This window comes from Centruroides sculpturatus, unplaced genomic scaffold (genome assembly GCF_000671375.1).
Source record: "Centruroides sculpturatus isolate CEXI.00-Female unplaced genomic scaffold, Cexi_2.0 scaffold1354, whole genome shotgun sequence".
Taxonomy (NCBI): Eukaryota; Metazoa; Arthropoda; class Arachnida; order Scorpiones; family Buthidae; genus Centruroides; species Centruroides sculpturatus.
Window position 1 is genome coordinate 105,439 of NW_019385612.1, and position 18,253 is coordinate 123,691.

Genomic DNA, 18,253 nt, shown 5'->3' on the forward strand with positions numbered 1-18,253 from the left:
AAAAAAAACAGGTGTAGTGTTTTACCACAATAATGTCAAATTTCACACAAGTTTGGTAACTCGTCAGAAACTGTTATAACTTAGATGGGACGTGCTATCATACCAACGGTATTCACCAGATCGAGCACCCTCGGATTATTACTTGTTCCAGTCTATACAATTTTTTTTAACTGTAAGACATTTACTTGAAATGACAATGTCAAAAATCACTTGGATCGGTTTTTTGTAAGCAACGATCAAAACTTTTATGAATGTGAAATCGTGCTACTACCAGAAACGATGACAACAGGTATTTGACCAAAATGGTCAACTTATAATTCAATAAAATATTTATTTATTATAAGAATATTGTGTTTTTTTCCACGGAAAAAAAACGAATTTACTTTCCGAACAACCCAATAATTTAATGTTATTTTCGGACATTTTTCAATTATTGCGGAATATGATAACTTCCGTTTTGGTCGGATTTATTGTTAAATATAGTGATTGTAGAAATTTATTGAGTTGATTAATTTTCCTTTGTAGTGAAATCTTTGTTGGGACCAGAAGCACAAGATCATCAGCAAAAAGAATATAATGAAAGACTCTATTTCCTATTATAATTCCATCAGTTGATTCGGCAAAGAGACGATCAATACCTATAAGGTAAAAATTGAATAAATATGAAGAAAGGGGATCACCTTGAAGAATTCCACAGGATAAAAATAAAGTTTGAGAGATATTATTGCCTTGTTTTATCTTGATGTTATAGTTTGAGTATAGTTTTGAGATTGCTGAAGTAAATCAGGTCCTTGCATCGCAAGATTTAAGATTGTGAACCAACAGAAGAACATATATTGAATCAAATGCTTTTTAAATATCAATGAAGGAAGCATATATTTTCCTGTGTTTTCTTAAAAGATATAGTTGGATTATCATTAATAAAGTGAAGATTGCAAATTCGGTTCCTTTATTTACAGTGAATGCATATTGGAATTCGGCTTCCATTCCCATAATTTTAGTTCATAGCTTAAATTTGTTTGCAAGAAGTGAAGTAAAATATTTTCTTATAACTGATAACAATGCTATTGGTCTATAGTTGCTAGGAGAGGAAAGATCGCCTTTTTTTATGGATCATTGTAAGAATGGCAGAGTTCCAGGAATCGGGGAAGAATTCAGATTTGTACAGTGTTAAATAAATTTAATATTTTAAATCTAGAATTGATTGATAATATTTTTAAGAAATCGGTAGGAATGTTGTCATTTCCTGGAGTTATTTTACTTTTTGATTTTTTAATGACATCATCCAATTCAGTAATAGTAAAGTCAGAATCTAGAATATCTTTATAAACTTCTATACTTGTATTTAACGGTACTTCCGTATGGATTTGTGGAAATCTATTATAAAACTGCTTCCAGGTATTGAAATCTATTGTAACAGAATTTTTGTTTAAATTTCATTTAGGCCGAAATCTTCGTTATTGTATTCCAGAACACTTTGCCATCATTGTTATTTTTAATTAAGTTTTGTTCAATTTTGCGGAGATAATTTGACTTTTTAGTTTTAAGGAGATTATTATAGGTTCGTTTAGCTTTTTTATAACTATTAAAGTTAAGTACAGTTGAATTTTGTCTGAATTTTTTTAATTCTGCTTGTTTTGTTATTCTCATTCTATAACAGTCAGAGTCAAATCATCCTTCTTTAGCTTTACTTTGAATATTTATTTTATTTTTATTTACACATATGTAGTCATTTAGTATAGTTGTTATTAGATTGTATATTTTTCCATTATTAGTACTCGTTATTACTGGAATGGTAATAAAACGATTATCAATCTCCCTCCGATATTTTAAAATTTTATATTTTATTTTTGGTCTATTGTTGCATTGGTTGTTGGTTCCCTTTGCTGAAGGTAGTCGAAATTTGGTTATTGTGGGAAAGTGATCTGATGCATCCATTAATGTTGTCGTAAAATTCGTGCAACAGTCCAGAAGTAGGAACATATTGTAAGATTAATTGTTGATTTCCCAGAGTGAGTTAAGCATATATATTCCGCAGGAAAGTCAGGTTTAATTCGACCATTCAGTATAAAAAGTTTTTTTCAGTTATGAGGTCTAATAATTTTTTCCCAAATTATTAACCTGTTTATCCTTAGATTTCCGACTATTATAAATTAAATGATTAAATCCCCTATATTTAGAGTCCATTACCTCACCAATTCTGGAATTGAGATCGTCCAATATTATAATGTACAGAGTTATATATTGCCATACATCAATAACTCTGAAGATTTCATTAAGAGTATTTATATCACCGGGTGGCACATAAGTTAACATTATCATCAGTGTTTTATTATTCTTATTTAATAATTTATTTCTAGTTATTGGGATGAGAAGTAGTATATAATTCCTAGATTTTTTAACTTGGATTATTTTACAACACTCCCTTTCAATCAATAAACACACACCACCACTCGGTCGTCTGGGACCTACTGATTTACTTGCCAGTGTGGATTCTATTATAAATTTATTCGAGAAATTTGTAGTATAAAACTTATCTGATGTTATTCAAGTTTCCATCATGGCAATAATAACTGGATTATATTTAATATGCAGAGAATTAACAAATGTAGTTTTGTATTGAAGTCCTTGGCAATTCCAATTTACTATAACAAAGGAGTGGTTACTCTCGAAATTAAGTGATCTTTGTGTATGCCTTTGATTTGTATTATATCAGCTTCCCAAGTTTATCAAGTTGAAATAAGGTAAAAAGGTATCTACATATACCAGACTTTTCATATTAATATTATAAGTAATTTTGTCAGTTCCTGTTATTAAGATGTCATTATGTAATTTCACTCGTGAATTTTGTTTTCGTATATCATGTAATGCTGAAAGTAAATTTTTGCGTCTTATTCTTGAATTTTTAGTGAGATCTGGAGATATTTGAGTATCTCTCCATCAGTATCAAGCTGATTTTGCATTTTCTTCTGAATAAAAGCAGAAAAGATCTGATTTCAAAGTTGGTTATTGTTAAAGGTTATTCTTATGGTAATTTTCGGTGGTTTCGTTAGTTGAACCACATCTAAAATATCATCTTGAACTATGTTACAAATATTCAGTAAAGTAATAATAAAGTTATGGATTTCTTCTTTAGAAACAGTCTTCGTGTTAGGATAGTTATATATTATGATGTTATTACGATTGTAATCATTAACTAAAAAATCCATTCTAAATTGTGTGAGGTCCTTCTCAATCTGCATAGTATCAATTTGTTGTTGTAAATTTGTAATCAGTTCCTCCATTTTTGTTTATTTTTCCTTTGTTTCATGTAAATTTTCATGAATTAAATTCAGTTCTTCCTTAATATCAGCAATTTGATTAAATAGTTTGTCATTAGATGTTTTTATAAGATTGGATATTCTATTCCATAAAACAGTTGATGAAGTGTGTAATAAATCATCTGGGTTATGTAGTAAGGTATCAAATACAATTGGTTCACCTGAGAAATCTTGAATATTATGTTGATTTGACTATTCCCAGTCTCCATGTAGGTGTCTTGAAGATTTTTATCCGATTGTAAATTAAAGTCTGTAATTAATCAGGAACTTGTAGCAAAGTTATCGTTGCGTTTACTCACTAATTTGGCTCAGTTAAGTGGCGGTCTTCCCCACTTAATTGGAGAATGTTGCATTGCCAATAATAATAGACTTTCCTTATTATTATTTATGCTTTTAACTATTAATTTTTTTAACAATTCAAAAAGATAGTTAAATCAATTAATTGATTTTAAAGTTATTGTCACAAATGAAGTACGTAAAAAAGTTCACCAGCAGCACAGAGAGTTGGGAACGTCCCCAATAAAATGAATTATATGTGCTTGTGAAATAGTGATTTTCATTATTTTAAAAAGGGTAAGTTTGGTATTTTTTGCATATTCGTCTTTAGTAAGTTCTATGCTTTATAACTGTTGCATTTTCTTGTATGAACTAACCTCATTAAATTTATTTTTCAGTCTTGAAAACATATAAATAACAAAAGTAGAACCCCTCTATATTCCCCAAGTCAGACCACAATGCTTTTCCTACATTCTAAATCAGATTACTAAAATATTTTCTTGTACTGTACCTATCATTTCAGATGACAAGACAAAAGGACAATTAACACAGCAGAAATTGAGATGCCAACAGATGGAAGAACCTATTAAAGTAATAAGAAATAAGATGGCAGAATGGGAAAAGGAATCTAAGCACTTAAGGGTGCTTAAAACAGCATTGATAAGGATTGCAGATGTGAAGCATAATGATTCAAAGGAAATAGCTCACAACAAAATGGAAAGATCTACAGTTCTTGAACCCAAACACCCTTTCAGAGATGTAGGTGCTGGACAGAAATGGCTAAAGCTGTTCTCAGATGACACAAAAACTAACTGCAAATTGTAATGTATGACATGAGGTTTCACCAAAGAGAATGTGTCCAAGTTCAATGACAACTATGCAAAAGAACTAGAAAAGATGATGCACATACCTAATAGAGTTTGGATTGTCAATGAAACAGGTCTGTCAATAATCCAGAGAAATTTTTTCAAGTAATCAGGCTGTAAGGAAAATGCCAAACTGAAAGCATCACCTCAGCTGAGAGAGATTCTTTAATCACTGTAACAGTATCTATGAATGCATCAGAAAATTTCATCCTACCATTGATGATATTTCCTCACACTAATATGAGCACAGCTCTGGAAAAAGTAAAACCTCCTGGAATAACTGTCACTGTTCATCTCTTTGGTTGGGTTCAGTCCCACCATATTACCAAATGGTTTGGAAACTTCATTCATTGGACAAAATGAACCAAAGAGAAACCTGTAATGCTCATGACAAATTAGCATTACAGCCATACTCAACATATCAAAGTACAGTGAGTGATCAGTTAACAAATATAATCTGTTCAAAGACAATGTTTGCTACCCAAACTGTTTGTTAACCAATTATCGATTTACCACAGATTTTAATGAGAATTTAATTTGTTCTGGAGTCCCCAAAAAATAAATAAATAAATAAATACTATGTTTATTTACATGTAATAACAAACTAAAAGCAATCTCTCCATTTTTTCATGGATGGCACATCTTTCTTTCTCAGATGTGAGTTTTGTTACCCCTTTATCTGCTTGAGTCTTTTTGATTATATCTTTCTTAGCTAACAAAAGATTGTATCTACTGTAGATCTGTTGAAGCCACACTGCCTAGCAACATCAAACATCCGCTTCACAGTTCACTATAGCAATGAAGCAAAAGATAATAGCCACTGCACTCTTTAGGTCCCATCATCAGTTTTTTTTTTCAAATAAAAAGTTCAGAAAAGCACTTACAAAAATCCACAGAACAGAAATCAATTAGTGCAAAAAATAGTTATGTATACAACAGTGAAAATCTCATTCCATAAACCATTCAAAGATGCCATTAAAATATAGTTTTACAAATCTTAAGCATAGCATCACTTCTTATGTTTGTTCTGTCAGATGTCTGTTGTCCAAACATAAAAATCTTTCATGAAAGTGTTTGTTGTCAGATTTGTTCTCAATCCAAACTGTTCATTAACCGATCACCCACTTTAAGAAACATGATAAGAGACAACTATGTTACACTAGTTTCTTTGCCACCTCATTCATCTTACAAAATGCAACCTCTGGACCATACATTCATATCTCCTTTTAAAACTTACTACAGTGAGGAGATTATAATTTAACTCAGAGAATACCAGAGACCTGTCACTGCTTATGATGTCATTAACCTGTTTGGGAAAGTCTATGTAAAGTGCCAGATGGCAGAGATTCCAATGCATGGGTTCTGTTGTACTGGTCTATATCCCATCAATAGGAATGGTTTCTAGGACTCAGAATTCACTGCTGCCTCACAAGAGATTATGTACTGTACATGGAAGAACTTTCCAATAAAACAATCCTGTCAAAACTGATATAGAAAAGGTTTTTCTTTAGCTTTTGTCACTGAACAGTACCAATATGCAGACCAAAACATACTTCTACCATTGCTTAAACAGCATATTACTTTGATCACCTCATTGATCCCAAGATGGCTACTATGGAGAACATCCCAGTATTCACCATTCAGAACACCTAAATGAAGGGTCTAAAGGCAATGTCATCTAATGTAATAACTTCACGTTACAAAAACAAGAACTAATGCAGACTACAAAAAGATCAAAAGAAAATAAAAGTCAACAAGTCAAAAGATGAGATTGTGGAAAGAAGGTGAAATTTCTACGGATAATGGAGAACAAAAATGAGGAAGAAGTAAATTCAAAAGAGATATTTCAGGAAGTGAAAAGTTTTCAATGATTGATAGCAGGGACTAGTGATTTAGACATTCAACAAGGAGAAGCTTCAACTGGGAGGATGCAGAGTGTGGAAAAATTTTCAATAAACTGCAATAAAAAATTGTGGATTTGGTGTTCAATGTGTATATTATGGCCCAGGAAGCATGTACAGAAAATGAACTAAATGTGTTTGTGAGCATTGTTTTTAGTGGCACACAGATTAGTTTTTGAACAACAGTTTATAGCTAGTTTTTTCTAATTCTTTTACAGTTTCTTACAATTACATTAAACAAAATATTTTACTGTTTTTTTTTTTACTTTATGTTTTCCTGTAATTTTCCTTTTATTCTTAAAAGGAGCCCAACTTAGGCAATCTTTTTCTCCTATGGTGTTTATGAGACTTTTTACAAATAATTTATTTGGAAAGTCTGATATATTATGAGTTAAACTGAGTCATGCAAAATATTAGAAAACTTATCCAAGAACTCATTTTGTAAAAATACAAAACAGAAAATATACAAGTAAAAAAATAAAATGTGGGTCTAACTTTGACCACCGTCTCCTACATGTGTAGATTTAGTAGTCTAACTCCATGAATCTTTGAAGCATCACCCTTGGTAACTGGAGGTGTGTTATTGCAATGTAATGGATAGCTAAGATGTTTATATTGATAAGAGTATGATTGTATAGAAAGGGAGACTGAAGTTCAAGCAATATAGATTTCATAAATTGCTTGAACTTCATAAGAAAATAGCAAAACATCATAGATTTCCTATGAAGTTTTTTGTTCTTTGTGACTGCATAATAGGCTATATATACTAAATTTCGTTGTTTATACATATTCTACCACTGACATTGAAATAATTGATTAACTTGGGATGTCAAGCTTTGTTTACTTGAACAATTTTTAGGCAAACATTATACTGTTTTTTGTAGACAACCAGTCTACAAGTCCAAACTTTAACAAATTTTTGAATGAAAAAGTTACAGGTTGTTGCAGTACTATAAATGCAAACAGGAAATAAATGCTGAAATCCACAAAAAAGATTGAAAGCAGGTGAAAAAGAATCATATTCTTGCAAAAGCATTTTAACTGTAAAATGACATGACAAACATGTTTTAATGTTGACTAATATCCATCCAGACATAATGAAAAAAACCAATACAACAGAAAAACAGGCAGTAAAATAGACAAAGTGTACAGTAGAGTATAACAAAAAGACGTACTGTCAACTATTGCTAATAAAAAGAATGGAATAAAGGACTCTGTTGTTTAATTCCATGCTTTGAAATGTTTCACACACACAAAAAATTTTAAAGTTTTTTATTTTGTATGAATTTTTTACTTTGAATTACATGTTGTTCAAAAAAATTATGTTGTTTTATAAAATATTTTATTATCTTTAAAATGAGCCTCGTTTATTAAAAATTATGAATTATAAGACAAGATATATTTTTTTCATAAACATTACATTTTTTTTAAAAATATCTCTGGAAGATGATGGAGTCACTGGTAAACTGAAGATTAACCCTTTGCAGTTTTTTTTTTTGTATTTTCTGATCCAGGTCCAATTTAAATTGTTAAAAAAAATCAAACACAAATAACTTGAAAAATGCTTTTATTTGAGAGCACTTTTCCTATGAACACAGTAATGTTACGTATGATATTAAGCATATACAGTTGACCCCCTATAACATGGGTTCCTATAGTTCGGATTCCTATATCACAGTGAAAAAATTGCGACAGTATTTATGCAAACATGCTAAAAAAACTCGTATAATTCGGTAAAATGTCATCACCGACTCGTGATTGGTCGAATGTAGATCAACAGCGGATATTGTACAAACCGTTTGAGTTTAAACAAGCAGCAGACCTACTAAAAACCAATTTTTATTTAACGTCCATAAAAATTATATTTATATTAATGATGTCTCCAAAGTTCAGCAAATTTTTTGCAAAAAAAATAATTTATCAGGAAGCAGGTGAGTGCCATTTTTTGTTTATAGCATAGTTTATATGGATTATTCCCAAAAAATTATACATATTTTGGAAATGTTGAGTCGAATTAGTCTAGAATCGATTAATTTTATGGAAGAAACCTTTCAAACAGCCATAGTTCGTAAACTGCATATATGCCGGGCTGCGATTGGCTGGACTCATAGAAAATGGATTCATAAAAACCGGAACGTATCTACCATGTTATAGGGGGTCGACTGTACTTGTTTTGTTTGTACAAAATAAAGAAATAATTTTTAACAATACAATAGCCACAATTATTATTTTAAAAAGTTTACATTAGGCTTAACATCAATGAAAATTCAACATGAAGCGACACATAATGGAGAAAAATTTCAGCATGGGATAGATTAATATATTTTTTCGTACATAATCAGTTATCCAAAAAATAAGTTATCCAAACAACCCCAGTCCCCAATTGATTCGGATAAACAACTCTCTACTGTATATCCCAGTCACTCAAATTGATATCTTTGCATGCCACCATAACCCTAATTTGAACAGCTGATATGAATATTATAAAACAAGCTTATAGAATATAATATATAACCATCAGCTATTAAAATTTATGAAAAATACAAGTCCATTTAGTCTAACCTTGAGCACTTCTTTGGCAAGAAAAGTTCCTTCCAAAACTTTAAATTCATAAGAAATAATGATATGTTTCAAAATTATTTAATCATCAGTGGTAGTAATTTAAAGGAATAAAACTTACAAATAGAGAAAAGGATGTATACATTTAACGTTTTTGTATTTTAATTAACTATTTTTCAATGATTGGTTAAATAGCAATATGCTCCACAGTTAATATGGTCAATGTTAGCAATACAAATGAAGGATTTAGTGGAAAATCTATTACACAAATTTAATTAATTGTTCAGGTGAATAAATATTTTAATCTTTTAACATAACACTTCTTCAATGTTTACTTATTTTCAGTAAGTTTTCAACTTGTCACATTACAAGAATTGGAAACTGCAGAAGAATATATTTTGCCTGGCAGAGAGAAAAGGCAACTGAATAATCTCTTCTCCTAGCCATGAACTAGGTTAGAGTAAACAGACTATAATTTCTAACTAACTCTACAGATGGAAGTATTGATAGATAGTGAATACTGCCCAATACAGGATTAGATTAGTTTTTATGGCAATGCAACTCCTGGGTGATTTACCAAGGGAAATGTTGTAGAAGACCATTGAAAGTCCTCCCTCCCCCTATTTAAATGTTACAAATGTGAAGAAAACCTGACAAACTCTACTTGGCCAGCCTGTTGGCAAGGCATGAACCCACAACAAATACCAGTGTTTTGGTTTTAAAGATTTTAAAAAGAAATACAGGTAACCCCCGTATAACATGGTAGTTACGTTCCAAAAAATTGCCGTGTTATACGAAACAAAGAACTAATACGAAAAGGAGGGTTAGGTTCCAAAAATTAAAAAAACATGCTAGTATATTTTCATAATTAAGATAAATATCTTCATTAAAATTTTTTTAAGTGATACATATTAATATAAATTAAACAATGTTTTCTTCGTCATNTTTTAATCTTTTCTAAGTTATTTTTAAGTTATTGTTACATTATGTTATGTAAGATAAGTTTTAGTATCATTTCCCTTTTCCCTCTCTTCCGCCACCAATTTACACCTCCACCGTCATCTATCCTCAAAGGTAAAGTGCAAATAAATCTACATTTTTTTTTTATCAATTATTATTCTATTACAATTATTTATACATTTACAACTGCGAAATGAATTTTTCAGTGTTTTCCTTACTATAGTTATTTTTTTTTAAATGTATTACTTAGCTTTAATTTGAGTGTGTTTTTCATGTTGGAACAAATTATTTGGTTTTACATGTAATCATATGGGGAAAAATTATTCACCTTACGACATTTTCATGTTACGATCTGTGTCGGAATGAATTAATTTCGTATCCTGAGGTACCACTGTAATTAAATTTGAAAACTTCTGAATATCATTTAAATTTCTATTTAATGGAAAATAATTACAGAACAGTAAAAATCTTTTATGGCACTTATAATTTTTATATGCTGAAAATGCATTTGATGATTTGATCTTGAAATTTTTATTATAAGAATGTAATTTTTTTTAAATATTAATGATAATAAAACAGCTAGATTTTCATTATTTTTACATTTTTCATTCTTTCATTAAACAGAATTTAAATTAACAATACTACTCTGTATTCTATTGTTTTAAAGTATTCATAAAAAAACTTAGAAGATCCCTAAAAATAAAACTGTTTACTTCAATTTTGTTTACATTACTTTCTTTGGTTTGGCTTTTATACCAATGAAAAAAATATCCTACTACTATATTATTCCAATGAAAATATTTTGTAATTCTGACTCACTTTTTACCTCTGAAGATGACCTAAGAAGTCTAAAAGTGTTAAGTAAATAAGTTCAATGGATCACATTAATCTTATAACTTCAACAAACTGATAAAAATGCAATGTCTTCAGCCTCTTTAAGACCAACTTTAGGCATCATTCCAAATAAGACAAAAAAGGTGAAAAACCATTGGGGATTTTGATTGTTGTTGTTCCACAGTAAAACAACACTCAGAAATTTTAAAGATGCAAACCAACATTCAAAAAAAAATAATATACAAAAACAAAAGGAACTTAAAAGAGTTCAGAAAACTGTGTACACCACAAGTGAGTCAAAATAAAAATGCACCCAATTTTGTTTTTACATAATAGATATACAGTAGACCCCCCTATAATTACGATTCCTATAAAACTGTGAAAAAATTGCAACGGTATCTGTAAAAACCGGTAAAAAACTCCTATAATTACGTAAAACGTCATCGGGGAGCCAAACTACTTTCCCGCTGTCCGTAGCGCCACGCTACGGAGAGATTACTATCGTCTGTACAGTATTATATATAAATTAGGTACTGTACATATAATTATACATTATATAATNGTGAATCCGTGCTATAGAAGTGCCGTGTTATACGGGGGATGGTACCAATTCTCGAACCGTGTTAGAGCGAATCCGTGCTATAGAAGTGCCGTGTTATACGGGGGTTACCTGTACTAAACCTTATTCAAAACAGAAAAATAATTTAGTATTGTATGATTCTGGATTATACAGGTTTTACTGTATTACCATTTAAAATATAAAAAAAAGTGGTATTTTCAATTTCCAGTTGGACTTATTAGTTATGAATTTATTTCAAAATCCATATATATAAAAGTAAATGTTATTTAAATTTTATATTAGGAACACAATACCTTGTTTTACTGATGTAGTAGTAATAGACGGAGTACAACTGGAAAGCACTGTTGGAATTGCTGTTGTTGTTATTGTTGTTTTATTATCAGTATCAGAACTTTCTTCTTCTCCATCACTTTCCAATGCATTTGTTTTGAGGAATGCAAGAAACTGCTGCACTGGACGCCTTCTCCATGATAAATAATCCATTATATTTCCACCACTTTGAAGGAAAAATAATTCTGCTAAATGTTCCTGATATTTTTCTTTATTACTTTTTATTTCATTGTTTCTATAATCACAGATCTTTTTCCTCATAGAAGCAGTCTCTTCATCTGCTGGAGGTTTTTCTTCCAATTTAATTCTTTTTGGTCGAGGACTATTTACTGGGCTTGAATCACTAGATACCAGTGACATATTCAAATTACTTGTTGAAATAACTGAATTATTAAGTGAAACATTTAAATTATTTACAGTGGTTTGTACAATCCCAGATATATTACTGGGAGAAATATTTTGGTCCATATCTACAATAGCTCCTACTGTTCGATTTTGTGTGATACCTGACTGACTTATTAAAGTTAAATGTTCATTTTGTCGAACAGGACTAGCAGGAACTGAAAGAATTCCACTAGACACTTGCATACCTACTGGATGATATACATTACCTGTACAAGTGGATAATGTTGGTGTTGCACTAGCAAGACTATATGAATGAACTTTAGTCACATCTGTATGTAAAACATCAGTTGACATTACTGTATCCAACATTGTCTGTTGTGAATCTTGACTTGATGAAATGGAGGATGAAGAAAGATGAGTTACTACATTACCTTGTCTTCCATCTGCAACAATATTTCTCTGAGACATTGTTGCTGAAACAATTGGAACTGTTAAAACAGTACAACCACTACAGGACACTTTCTGTAACTGAATTGCAGTATTTAATCCAGAAGTGTTTTCTAATGAACTGATCTGATCTGGTGTTGAAATTCCACTAACTGATATTTCAGATGTTTGATGACTTTGGGTGGCCAAAATACGTGCCAGATTCTGGTTTTGTTCTGAACTAATAGTATATGATGTAGTAGTGTCCACAGGTTGAGTTCCACTGATTGACTGGTGGGAATCGTCCTGAACTGACAATGCTATATAAAAAAAAGAAATAGAGTAAGAAAACAAATCCTTTAAAATATGATCATTAAAAACAAATCTTTGAAATTATTACAAATTAGTTAATAAAGAAAAGTTTTAAATATTTTGATAGAACTATAGAATAATAAATTTTAAAGAAATTTCAACAAACATTGGCATTAATACATTCTGTCACTTTTTTTCAGTTCATAAACCAACTAAGTGATTTTGGTATAGATCTTCTACTCCAAATGGCAATAATACAGCTGAAATAAGAAACAAAAAACAAGCCATCCTTGGAATGTTTTCAGGTATAACCTTATCATCAGGAAAACGGTCTTCTATTGAATAAGATTGTGGAACACCATTGCTTGAGATTTAAAAAAAAAATCTCAAAATTAATGCATGATATAAAATGAGGAGAGAAAATAAAAAATTTAATTAATTAATTTTTAAGCCTGAAGAGTGATATGACTACTTTCCCAATAATGAGGTTATATCTAAAAACACTTGAAGAATGGCTTTTTCATGTTTGCTATTTCGACTGTATTAACTCATATAAAACATTTTCATTGAAATTCTACTTAACTGAAGTTCTCTCTTTTGTTTAAAAAACATGCTTTAAACAAAACATTCATGACTTACAAGTATGATGTTATAAAATTATTATTAAGAGTATTATGAACAAAAATTATTATAGAGAGAAATATTAACAGAATATCTTGAATATAAAATTAAGTTTAAAAATTAAAATTCTGCCATATAAATTACATGTAACGAACTCTAGTCTTTATAAATTAATTGATATCCAGAAAACCATCATTAATTAAATAAAATATACATCAATTTAGAATTTCCTATGAAGTTTTATAAATTTGAGGTTTCAGGAAGTAAACTTTAAATTAAACTATACAAATATTTAGATATGGTATTTAATAAAAAAGTAGAGAATTTATATCTGTCATAAAAGAAGGAATTATAAAGATAGTTGTAAAGCATGAGTTTGTTGTACATTAATTCAATCATCTAATACATGCAAAAATATATAATCATACTCTCAATCATGTTTTAATAAAAATCTTTTGTTTAAAAAAGTCACATAATCAAAAACACACACAAAAAAAGACTATTATATGAATTTTTTCCCCGTTGGCTTAAGTTTACTAGTGTACAATTAATTCATAACATTATTATTAAACTTTTAGAGCAATGATTTTTCAATATAATTTTTTTCCAAAGATTTTTTAGTCAGCATTCTTAACTGGCTTTCTTTGGTATGGGTGAAACCCAATAAATTATTGGGTATCAAGGACTTCCCATGATTTTTAACATTCTCCAAAATGGTAAGATCATGGACCATTCCAGCACCTCAAGAGTTTATACTATCCCACTAGAAGACTAGCAGTTTGATGAAAGGCTTGTCTACTAGGGGCCACTATATGTAACCTCAAACAAAGAATTAAAAAACATCAATATCCAGACAACAAAGAATTGGACAGTATGATCCTGACATCTTACACAAATCTGCTGCAGGTACAAGTTAAATGGGAAGAGGCCAAAGTAATTAGACCATCCAGGAAGTCTTTAAATAACCAAGAATATAAATGATCAGATATTTAAAGATTTTTCACAAAGCCCACAATAAACATCATTGTATATTACAAGGATGTGGACACTCATTTGCTTGGTTGTCTATGTTTGAAGTATAAGTTACTGTAATGTTTATATTCTTTATTTTATTGTATTTTATTATTTTTAATTTATTTTTTTTTGCATTATTTTGTTATTATTTATGTTATTTTCTTATTGTTTACCATTGTATTTAAATTTATACATTGTTTTTGAATGCTTACACATTCAATTTGATTAATTTATTTATATTCTAATTGAAATAGATCCATCAACTTGGATGAAAAACATTATTAAAACATTTGGCTGGATTCAAAGTGTGTTTTCATTCAGCATTTGGAATCTTCTCTTATAATCCACATGTTAAGCCACAGTAGAAATGTTCATAGAAATATATATACAGTAATTTCTTTCTTCAAGCCACTAAATCTCAATAAAGTGTGTGTTTAAAGCTACACAAAAGTCTATTCTTTTTAGCATATTTAGAGAATCTAAATGTAAAAATAAACCATCATAGTGAAATAATTGGAGAAAATTTGACTATTCTCATTTGATGATAAGACTGGTGATTTTTTTTGTAAAGTTTGCTTAATACAAACCTCACAAATACAAAGTGCAAGTTTTAAGTCCCTTTAACTTTGTATTAATAGAATTTGACTGTAATCAGAATTTAGTTAATTAATTTTGCAACATTCTGGAAGAAGAAAAAAATTATCTGGAACAGAATTCAAATATGCAATTCCCACTTATCATGCAAATGTTTTGCCAATTATGGTACCCAGATCTTTATCTAGTCTTCGTTTCTGTTCCAGATCAAGTCACAGCAATGATTCTGCACCAGTTAAAAAAAATCACTGTCTGACTACATAACTTATATGGGAATCAGAGTTGCCAATCAGAATTGATTTCTCTGTCCCCAAATGACTGAATTAATTCTGAGTATCTCATTTGAAAGACAATTGTTTTATCAGATAGTGTACAAAAGTTTAGATTTTTCTATAAAGGAATTGCCAAAATATAAGCAATTGAAAAATGCAAAAAGTTGTCAAAAAAAGCTGTATTTTATTCTTTTTTCTCCATCACTGCAGAGACTTCTAGAGAAGAACTACTTGATCTAGAAAGCTCAAATTTTAAATTTCCTCAATGTCAATGAGATGCTCACAAAACTTCTAGATCAATAAAACAAAGTTCACAGGGGTTTTCCCATAGAGCTATTTTACTTTAATCATTTAATTTTTTACTTACAAGAATAAAATTGCAATGAAATGAATGACTATTATTCAAAATGTTTTCCAGAATAACAAAAGCTCAAATTTATGCAAATTAAAATATTTTATAGCAATTTTATTAACAGTAATGAGAGCATTTGGTTGACAGCCATCACTAAGCACAAACTGTATGTCATTTTCTTAGGTCTTGATATGTTACAGTTGCTCTTATGATTCACATGAACAACAAAATTTGCTTTTACTTTCAACATTAAATAAAATTGTAACAATAAGTTGCATGATAAAAACATTATCTCAATGGCAATTAGTGAATGATGCACATTGTATAGGGCTGAACTGAAAGTTTAATTTTTAGAGAAATAAAATGTACTATTTTGGAATAAATAAAAACCTTTAATCTACAATATATTCAATTCATTCTTTTGGTTCAATAACCTTATGCCATCTGATGGGTAGTTTCATAATTCCGTCTGTGTAGAACTGGGTAAGTTTCTAATTGAAGAAATTATCAATGTAATTTTTGATATCTTCTAAAGATTGAAATTCTGCCATTTAAATTATTCTGCAACAAACAAAAAAGATGATAATCTGAGGGAGCAATAACCGGAGAAAAGTCAAGGTGTCTCAAAACATCCCAGTTGAAGTCTAGAAGTTTTCTGGCACACATTTAATATGTGCAATCTTTCATTATCACGATGGAATACCACTCTCCATCAATTTTCAAGTTCCAGGCGTTTTTAATGCACTGCAACCTTTAGTTCATCCAGTTAGAAACAATATTTATTGGAATTGTTTGATTGTTGGGTATAAGCTTGTAATAAAGAACCCCTTTCCAATCCCACCAAAGTAAAATCATTATTTTTCTGGGATGCAAACAAGTTTTAGGTTATGGCACTAAAGGATCACCTGGCTTTCTCCAAGATCTTGAATATTGTTAATGTGTTGATTATTATTATAAACAATCCATTTTTTATTGCCTGTTATTAACACTTTAAAAATGATTTATCTTCATTGCATTTTAAAAGTGAATCACAAACAGAAACATGCTCAGTAAGGTTTCATTCACTTAACAGATGGGGAATACAAACATCATAATTAGAAGTGTATCCAAGACAAGCCAAATGTCTGACAAATATGTTTGGGATATTTTTAAGGCATCAGCTACCTCTCATGTTGTTCTATGCCAATCATTTTGGATTAAAGCCATTATGAACTCACCTTCTATGGTTGGAGGCTGTCCTGACCAAGGAGCATCTTTGAGAGAAAAATCTCCTGCCCTAAACTCAAAAACCATTTCTAGCATGTTTGATCAGTATCCTCCCATATACAGCACGTATCTTCTTTTGAGTTTTTGTCACATTTTTTCCTTTTCAGAAATAATAGCAAAATGCACCTTCTTATATTCCATTTTAATGTTTTTTCTTCCCCTTAAACAATAACAGAATTTTAAAAAATAACTAACTAAACTTATGTATTGAATATGCAAATATTTGTGATGCCCATCTAAACATGTTGAAATTTGATAAGCACAAGAGGTGACACAAACAAGCAATTATGTAAATACCCAAAACAAACTTTCAGTTCAACCATACAGTATATGTAAAACACAAAATGTGTTTACAAAATCTGAAATGCTAACTGCTAATGAGTTATTATTCAAAATATGTGTTAAGCTTAGGAATGAACATGAAAAATTAATCAAATTTGAAGGGACAATAAAGAAGTCCCAAACTGTAGCAATGTAAGAGACAATTGAAATTACAAACTTTTATCTGCAATATTTCATCATGGTTATAAACTGCAAAGTGGCCATTACACTTGCTTGTCAAACAAAATAACAAATGGATATTGTGTAATGATACTATAGTACAAAAAAAGTAAATGGCTACACAAATGCAAAATATTTGTACATACTTATTCTTAGAAAAGCTTAAATATAACAGCTTATGATTTCTTGAGATTAAAAACACATTCAAGCTTTCATTAATTAAGAAACAATTGATATCCAAACAAAAACATCTGAAATGTAAAAAATTGGACCAAGTAAAAAATTATGACTGTCAAATTTTTTAAGAGTTTTTCTTTGATAAAGTTAAGCTTGATGCCTGAAAGCAATATCCACAAGAATTTTATTATTGTTTTTGACATTTCACATCAAAATGGAAAGCTTTATCAAAGAAAAAAAAATTTGACTGTCATCTAAATTGTCATAATTTTTTACCTAATTTTTTACATCTCAAATGTTTTTGTTTGGATAGACTTCTTCCAGAATATTCTAAAATTAATTAATTCAATTCTAATTATTAAATTTAATACAAAATGTCAACCTAATCACCTACCATTAGTCCAAATTACTTAATATCCATATATTTAATCAGCCATGTTATGGTCAATAAATCTGATGTTACATTTGATTATTAAAAATATTACAAATAATTTTAATCAAATATTGATTTTTATTATATTTATATTTAATCCTGTTAATATCCTGATTCACAGAACTATTAAAATATCAAATTAAATTTTTAAGAAAATTTATAGTTATTGAAATATAACTTGATATACAAATGTTAAAGAATAATGGCTATCAATTTGTAATGTTGGGAGTCTACCATGCATCATCAAAAATATAAATAAATAAATAAATATCTTTTTTAATTTTAAAAGTTATTTGGTCAAGTTTTCCTTTTAG

At 29.6% G+C, this 18,253-nt stretch overlaps 1 protein-coding gene across 1 annotated transcript in view; it reads right to left on the minus strand.

Annotated features, from left to right (window-relative positions):
• LOC111640581 (helicase domino-like) overlaps positions 1 to 18,253 on the minus strand; it is a gene marked incomplete at its 3' end in the record, with an annotated part of 167,347 nt that overhangs the window by 105,431 nt on the left and 43,663 nt on the right. The window contains exon 3 of the mRNA XM_023386605.1: positions 11,590 to 12,717. Coding sequence (XP_023242373.1) covers positions 11,590 to 12,717 — 1,128 coding nt within the window. The remainder of the gene's footprint in view (positions 1 to 11,589; positions 12,718 to 18,253) is intronic.